The sequence below is a fragment of the Rattus norvegicus genome, chromosome 3, assembly GCF_036323735.1.
Source record: "Rattus norvegicus strain BN/NHsdMcwi chromosome 3, GRCr8, whole genome shotgun sequence".
In the NCBI taxonomy this organism is placed as follows: domain Eukaryota; kingdom Metazoa; phylum Chordata; class Mammalia; order Rodentia; family Muridae; genus Rattus; species Rattus norvegicus.
Window position 1 is genome coordinate 93,542,271 of NC_086021.1, and position 8,449 is coordinate 93,550,719.

Here is an 8,449-nt window from a genome sequence, read left to right on the forward strand (position 1 = left end):
GTATCTGAACTATACAAACCAACCTAAGTGATATATAACTTGATACCAAGTAAGATATTATGTGGCTTGAAATTCTAAAATATATATTTATATTTTATGAGCATTGTGTCAAAAACAAAACAAATGTCTAAGAAAGAGAATGAAGTCTTTAAGGGAGTATTATTTTTTAATCACATTGTGAATAATTAATGCTGGCTTGAGAGTGGTAAGAAAAAAAGTTGAAGAGATATGACTGAGTTCAGAAGTGGCTGTGACCTCATAGTAGCACATCTTTACCTTTTCTATTATTTCATATTTAATTGATATGAAAAACAGTATATATTTTGTGAGTTATAATATGATATCAATAGTCATGATGACAATATATAAACATCAAATCATTATAATTACTTCACCCGACATCTCAAACCAAATATGTTTTCTTTGTGATTATAAACTTGAAATCTTTTCTTTTAAATGTTATTTACTATATTATTTGTACCACATGCAAATCCCCAAGAAATCACATTCTAAAATAAATCAATAGAAAAATAACAAGAATACACAGTAAGTACTTTTATTAAAAATTGATCTAATATCTCAATGTACATGTCAAAGATGAAGTCATTCAAACTTTCAAATGGAAATAAGTAGGATGCAGACAGACATGGCAGTGGATGTGCTCAAGGTATAGTCAATGCATTTATGAAGTCTTCATGTACATGATTGACATCTTCAACAACTTGAGGAATAGGAAACTATCATTTTGCTCCTAGTACATTACATCTGAAGCTTATTTTTCATGAAGTCTCATTTTTCAACCTAAGGATTGAAAATGTCACTTCAGGCATCGAGAATATTTTCTTCTACTTAAAGCTGTGCCTGTGCTTCATTAGCCACTAAACTTAATGGGAGCATTTCAGAAGATCTCCTCTTCATTATGGTCTAGATGTGAAGATTTTGCTAGTACTTACAATAACAAATTGATTACAAATAATTTAGTTTATTATAAAATGTTTTGAAAATATATAATTTCTACTAAACTGAAGAATGTATTTGCACAAAATCATTTAAACACAAAATCCAAATAAGCTGGATCTGTCAAAGATTCAAATTAAATATATTCAGTAATTTTTTTAAAATTTCAGAAATATTTATAATTATGAAGTTTCTTCAAAAATAGAAAGTTTTATTTCTCTGAAATAAAAAAAATGAGTGAAATATTAGGAATCAAAAAACAGAGGTATGTTCTGACTTAGTGTATTAAAATTGTGGTATTTTTATGTCATTGTATGTAGTTGAAATAAGATAATGAGGGTTTCCATGTATATATAAATTTATACTTTTTAGTGTGTGCATCTTTATTTAAAAGCATATTTTATTTTTCAATTTCTGCAGGGCCTCTTGTACATCCTTGTTCCTCAGGCTATAAATCAGAGGGTTGAGCATGGGGATCACCAGGGTATAAAAAAGTGAGGTGATTTTATCCTGATCCAGAGAGTAAGCAGAAGCAGGACGAAAATACATGAAGAGCAGTGTTCCCTGGAAAATGGCAACTACAGTCAAATGAGAGGCACAGGTAGAGAAAGCTTTGAACCTCCCATCGATGGAACGGATTTTTAAGACTGATGAGATAATGTAACAATATGAGACCAGGACTCCTGAGATGGTGCTCAGTTCAATGAATCCAAAAATAATAAAGGTGATTAACTCATTGATCTGTGTATCTGAACAAGATAGTAGCAGGATAGGAGGGATATCACAGAAAAAATGATTAATCTCATTAGATCCACAGAAACATAACCCAAATGTCATTATAGTGTGTATCACAGTATCTATCATTCCTACTAGGTAAACTCCAACTAGGAGTTGGTAGCAAAATTTACTGGACATGTCTACTACATACATCAGAGGATTGCTGATGGCCTTGTATCGATCAAAGGCCATCACAGCCAGCAGCATGCACTCAGCATCTACAAAGACACATGTGAAAAAAAATTGCAGTGCACAGCCAACAAGAGGAATATATTTTTGCTTGATCATTAGATCCAGCAGCATCTTTGGTCCAACTGCGGTGGAATAGCAGAGGTCTGAGAAAGAGAGATGGCTGAGGAAAAAGTACATTGGTGTGTGAAGTTGATGATCCAGTTTAATCAAAACAATCATTCCAATATTTGCCACAAGAATAATGAGGTAGATGAGAAGAAATACAGTGAATAGAACCATTTTCATGCTGGGGTCATTAGTGATTCCCAGTAAAACAAACTCAGTGTGTGAGGAGCAATTTCCTTTATCCATTCTTCTTTGTTCTTTGCCTGAACAGTTGCAGAAAGCATTGAAACAATAGACTTGGGTTTAATCTATCTAAACAAGAAAATTGTAGACAACATTCATAATCTAATTTCATTTTGTATCCTATATTTTGTATATTCATAACATAGTCTCAACACAAATCACTCTTCAAATGGCATGATCATTCAAAATTCTTACAAATATATAAAGTGGACAGTTGATGATTTTTTTCATCTTAATTAAATAATTCCTGACACAAGATTTTTATGCTCATCCTAAGGTTGTAAAATTGAGAAGCCTAGCACTTGTTATCATATTACAATTTCCATAAAAGAAACAACAAAATGTATATGAAGTAAAAAATATAAAAAAAATATAAAAATGTCCTAAAATTGAACTGAAGTTTCATACTCATAGTATTAATAAAGTCATAGTTTAACCTCTCATCATAGCATCAAATACAAATAAAAATTCATGGGAATTCCTGTTATGGTTGTACTGTGTTTTCTTAATGGCACCTATTTCATGAAATCATTTTTCACTTGTTATCACTCATTGCTTTTATTATCTGAAATAAGAATTACTAGTTTCCAAACACTGAGTTTGCATAAAAGAAGATTATCAAACCAATGTAAAAAAAGTTACATAATAACTTTGTATCATTGGTTTATCAACAACCTGATGATAACTATAAATAATAGGGGCTTCTTTAGAACACATCTTCTGAAAAAGAACTCGAAGAGCTTGAAGGAGCTCGAGACCCCTTATGAACAACAGTGCCAAGCAACCAGAGCTTCTAGGGACGAAGCCACTACCTAAAGACTATACATGGACTGACCCTGGACTCTGGACTCTGACCTCATAGGTAGCAATGAATATTCTAGTAAGATCACCAGTTGAAGGGGAAGCCCTTGGTCCTGCTAAGAATGAACCCCCAGTGAACGTGATTGTTGGGAGGAGGGCGGCAATGGGGGGAGGATGGGGAGGGGAACACCCATAAAGAAGGGGAGGGGAAAAAATAAAAAAAAGAAGGGGAGGGGGAGGGATTAGGGGGATGATTGCCCAGAAACCGGGAAAGGGAATAACACTCGAAATGTAAATAAGAAATACTCAAGTTAATAAAAAAAAAAAGGAGAAAAAAAGAACACATCTTCTGTTTCTTTGCTCTTATAGTTATATGTCAGAGACTGCTTGTTCACATATATTAATAAAATAATTTGATTTTCAATACTTAGTCCTTATAGCACGTGATTCTTATAGAATTTACATCTATTTTGATTTGTAATGTTTTTATTTTATTGGTATTTGTCCAAAAACTGTAAAAATGCATGTTCACATCACTTTCAGAGTTATTTTGCAAAGAAATTTTGATTACTAAATGAATCATAAAACCCTTTATAAAATTACACAAGTGGCAAATGAAGGCAGTTAAATTCACACACGTATAGCAAGGAGACCCAATGGCTATTAAATTTTAGTCTGTTTTTTAACAGAGATCAAAGGTATAATATTGTTCTCTGGCATAATTCTCAGAACTTGAGTCCACAGAACTTGATAATATGACTAAAGGACAAAAGTAAGATATTATCATTTCCTGTATTGTTAAGTGTAGACATTGAGAAACATACCTCAGATACTGATTTGTTTCCTTATCTTCAGTTCCTGGACAATGTGCCCTTCATAGTTTTTCTGTCATGCTGTTGACTTTTAAATATGTTAGCTTCTGTGTTCACTGTTCTGTATGTAGGCAGGATTAATTAGATTCCTGTCTTAGCTTTTTCTCTGAGGAATACAGCAAGAATTTTGATCAAGACTGAACTTTTAATTGTCACCTTGTCACTAAAGCTGCACATCAGATGTTACACAGAGCTTCTGCATAAGATGTTTAGCATTTAGTAAAACAAAACATCCAATAACCAGACAGAAATATACTCTTTTCTAATACTTACTGTATTTGCTTTGTATCTCATTTATTTGCTTTATGCAACAAACTCCTCAACCCCAGTGATCGTCAGCAACGCTCTTCTCATTAATAGTTTTTCTTTTCTCACACATCACACTGCACATTATCATTTCTACAAAAATGGTTTGTTTGTATTCATTAGCTCTTGGATGGCCATAAGGAGTGGGTCTTCTTTGATTTACTCTTCATGGCATATAGGTGTAGCTATACAGGGTTATCGACAAATAATAGATCAGTAAAATAGATCCAAGGGCTTTTCCTCCTATTGACGCTGTACAATGCTAAATATTTTCAGGTAGATACACTGGTGAATAATTATTAAATAAAATAATAAAAATTGTGTGAGGTAAAATGATGAATTCAAATTAAAAATACATGTGCATATTACATTCAAGGAAAATGTTGAGTATAATTCATTTACTAAATAATTTAGTTGCTCTTACTTAAATCAGTGATTGGGAAATTAGGAAAAATCAGAAGTGTGCTATTTCTGGGGTATCCAAAAATGCACTCTCCAATTACTAATATGACTTTCTATACTCTCAATATGAACTTAGTATTTTGATTTTTATGTCATTGCATTCTTATGTGGATAGAGATCAAAATACTGCATTTATATTTTTACCTAATATATTTTGGTCATTTTTTTCCTATATAGAATTCTCTTTATTAGCTCCTCTTCCTTCAGCAAAGAGTATTTGAGGATAAAATTGGCAGTTCAAAATACAGATTAGAGGTGGTTATGGTAAAAATAGTGTTTTTTTTAAACATACATAATATTCAGTATAGTGTAATATTGTGGAATTCAAAATTTATCATTTTTCCACCTGCAACGAAGATATAAGATCTGTAAGTAATAAAACTGTTCTAGAAGCATATGCCCAAGGTGTGTGTTTTATTCCAAATATCAAATATCAATAGAGTGATAGTTATCATAGATTATGAAAGTAAACAATCACATAAAACAAAAGTAAAATGGGAACCAGTCATACCTAAGGGAGAAAATCTTGAGCATTTTGATGAAACATTACTGTATACTCCACCCCCATTAGGGTATAAACCACTGTTTTGTTAAAAGCAAATGGAGATATACCTCACTTTCCATCCTTAACCTCGGGTATATCATGCTACACAATTAATAGCAGCACACTAAATTACATCATTGCCTTGAGAATGTACATAATAGTATCTGTCGAGAAAATTCCCTGAATAGGCACTTTGTAAGGTACAGTGCATCTCAACATACTCATGTTTACTGTGATATAATTCATGATAATATATCCATTTACATTTTGTCTTTTTAAAAATTTTTATTTAATATTTTTAATTTTATTTTTCTTGGATATTTTAAATATTTACATTTCAAATGTTATCCCCTTTTCTCCCTCTTCTGTACTCCCTCCTCTTCCTGTTTCTATGATGATGCTCCTACACCACTGCAAACTACTCCAAACCCAATGCCCTAGCATTACCCTATATTAGGGAAATGACCATTCACAGATCCAAGGGCTTTTCTATGCTATATATATGACTGGAGTCATGGAACCCTACACGTGTACTCATTGGTTAGTGGTTTGGCCTCTGTGAGCTCTGGCGGTGTCTAATTAGTTGATATTGTGGTTCTACCTATAGGGTTGCAAATGCCTTCAGCTCCTTCATTCTTTTCTCTAACTCCTCCATTGTGGTCCCCTTGTTCAGTCTAATGGTCAGCTCTAACCATCCTCATCTGTACCATTAGGGCTCTGGCATAGCCCCCAATGAGGGCTTCTTGTATGTTTATGGGCATCCCTTTCTTTAGGTTAAGGAAGTTTTCTTCTATAATTTGGTTGACAATATTTCCTGGCCCTTTAAGTTGGGAGTCTTTACTCTCTTCTATATTTATTATCCTTAGGTTTAGTCTTCTCATTGTGTCCTGTATTTTCTGGATGTTTGGGGCTAGGAGTCTTTGGCATTTTACATTATTTTTGAGGGCTGTGTTGATGTTTTCTATGGAATCTTCTGCCCTTGAGATTCTCTCTTCTATCTCTTATATTCTGATGGTAATGCTTGCATCTGTGACTCCTCATCTCTTCCCTAGGTTTTCTATCTCCAGGGTTATCTCCCTTTGTGCTTTCTTTATTGTTTTTATGTCCATTTTTAGATCTTGGATGGTTCATTCAATTCCTTCACCTGTTTGGTTGTGTTTTCCTGTAATTCTTTAAGGAATTTTGGTGTTTCTTATTAAAGGGCTTCTAATTGTTTACCTGTGTTGTCCTGATTTTTTAAGGGAGTTATTTATGTCCTTCTTAAAGTGCTCTATCATCATCATGAGATTGATTTTAAATCTAAATTTTGCTTTTCCAGTGTGTTTAGATGTCCAGTATTTGCTTTGGTGGGAGAACTGGGCTCTCATGCTGCCAAGTAGTCTTGGTTTCTGTTGCTTAGGTTCCTGTACTTGCCTTTCACCATCTGGTTATCTCTGATGTTAATTGGTCTTGCTCTTTCTGACTGGAGTTTGTCCCTCCTATGTGCCTGTGAGTCTGTGATCTTAGGAGAGAGAAAACTCCTGGCAGACCAGGTCTCTGCTAGTAGGTTTTGGGTCTGAGACTTGTAGGACATCTCCAGCTCTGGGCACAGATGGAGAGCAGAAGGATCCTGTCCTAGGCAGCCAGTCTTGTGGCTCCATGCTACATTTTGTTTTAAAATGATTAGTTTACATTTAATAAATTACTGTAAATAGAGATCTTCTATATAAAATAGCATAACACTGACCATTGTAAACTGGTGTGTTACACAAATCATCCAGAAAATTCTATTTTATGAATATTTGTTAAGTAGTAAGTGTCCATGTAGCTTTTTAAACAACTTAGTGGTGGATTTTCACTCCAAATAAGGTTTTTTCCATTATTTAATTTATTTATGCACTTTATATCCTGACTTATGTGGTCTTGCTTCTCATTTCCTTTCCCTACACCTCTGAGAGGGTGAGCATTTTACCACCACCCCCATCCCCTTAGCTATATCCCATAGTGGAGCATCAAATCTCTTCAGGGCTAGGGGAATCCTCTCCTACTGAGGCCAGATAAAGCAGCCCAGTTTGTGAATTGATTCCATGGGGAGGCAACAACTTTAGGTACACAGCCCCACCTCAATGCTTCAGTTATTGGGGGTTCACATGGAGACTGAGCTGCTCATCTGCTGGGCATCTCAGTACAGCTGACGTATTCTATTTGGTTGGTGACTCAGTCTCTGAGAGCTCCCAAGGGTCCAGGTTATTTACCTTTGTTGATCTTCCTGTGGCATTCCTATCACCTTGAGTCTCTCAACAATTTGCCCAGCTCTTCCATAAGAATACCCAGGCTCCATCTAATGTTTGACTATGAGTCTCTACCTCTGTTTCAGTCAAGTGTCATTCTCTCAGAGATTAATTATGCTATGCTTCTTTCTTTAGGGATAGGTGCTTGCCAAAGGGATGGGTTTCAAGTGGTGCTGGGTATGGTTTGGCCATTCTTTTGGTCTATGTTTTACCTTTGTCCCTGAATTTTCTGTATACCCAAAAGGATATGCGTGGTATGCCCTCACTTATAAATGGGTATGAGACGTATAGAACAGGCTACCAATATCACGCTCCACAGATCCATAGAAGCCACAGAAGAAAGAGGCCTAAATGAGTTGGTTTGAATATTATTTACAAAGCAGAATAAAATAGTCATAGGAGGCAGACAGAGGGAAATCTAGGTGGGAGTAGAGACAGGAAAAATGGGTGAGGTTGATAAGATCATCTACAGAGAGAGGGAAGAGACAGGGCCAGAGGGCCAGAAGAATGAATAGAAGTGTGAAGTAGGCAAGGGTGGCGTAGTAGGACATCTTTATTACATGCCAGAGACCCAGGATGGAGGAGGTTCCCAGGAGCCAATGAGGTTGACCTTAGCTGCACAAATGTGGAACCTGAAGAGGCTACCTCTCATTTCCCTAAAACCTGAGAGGAACAGCTGCTTTACACCTAGCACAGATACTAAAAATTTCTCTTTTCATTTTATATGGTAATTTTAAAGTATGAAAGAAAAAGCCTAATTGTAATACAATAAACCAGTTGTATTTAGTGAAAAATAATCCTTAATGAAAGGGATTTGTATTGATTCTGGTAGTTATAATAACAATACCATATAAGCACTGGAGCATTTATGTATTTCTTCTGTCAAAATGTCAAAAATATCTTGCCAAGTTATAGACCAT

General features: G+C 34.8%; 1 protein-coding gene across 1 annotated transcript; it reads right to left on the bottom strand.

Moving 5' to 3' along the window:
- Positions 1-1,344: 1,344 nt before the first annotated feature.
- On the bottom strand, positions 1,345-2,277 carry Or5w12 (olfactory receptor family 5 subfamily W member 12). Its single transcript, NM_001000568.1, has one exon. The coding sequence runs from the start codon at positions 2,275-2,277 to the stop codon at positions 1,345-1,347; it is 933 nt and encodes a 310-aa protein (NP_001000568.1).
- Positions 2,278-8,449: the final 6,172 nt, after the last annotated feature.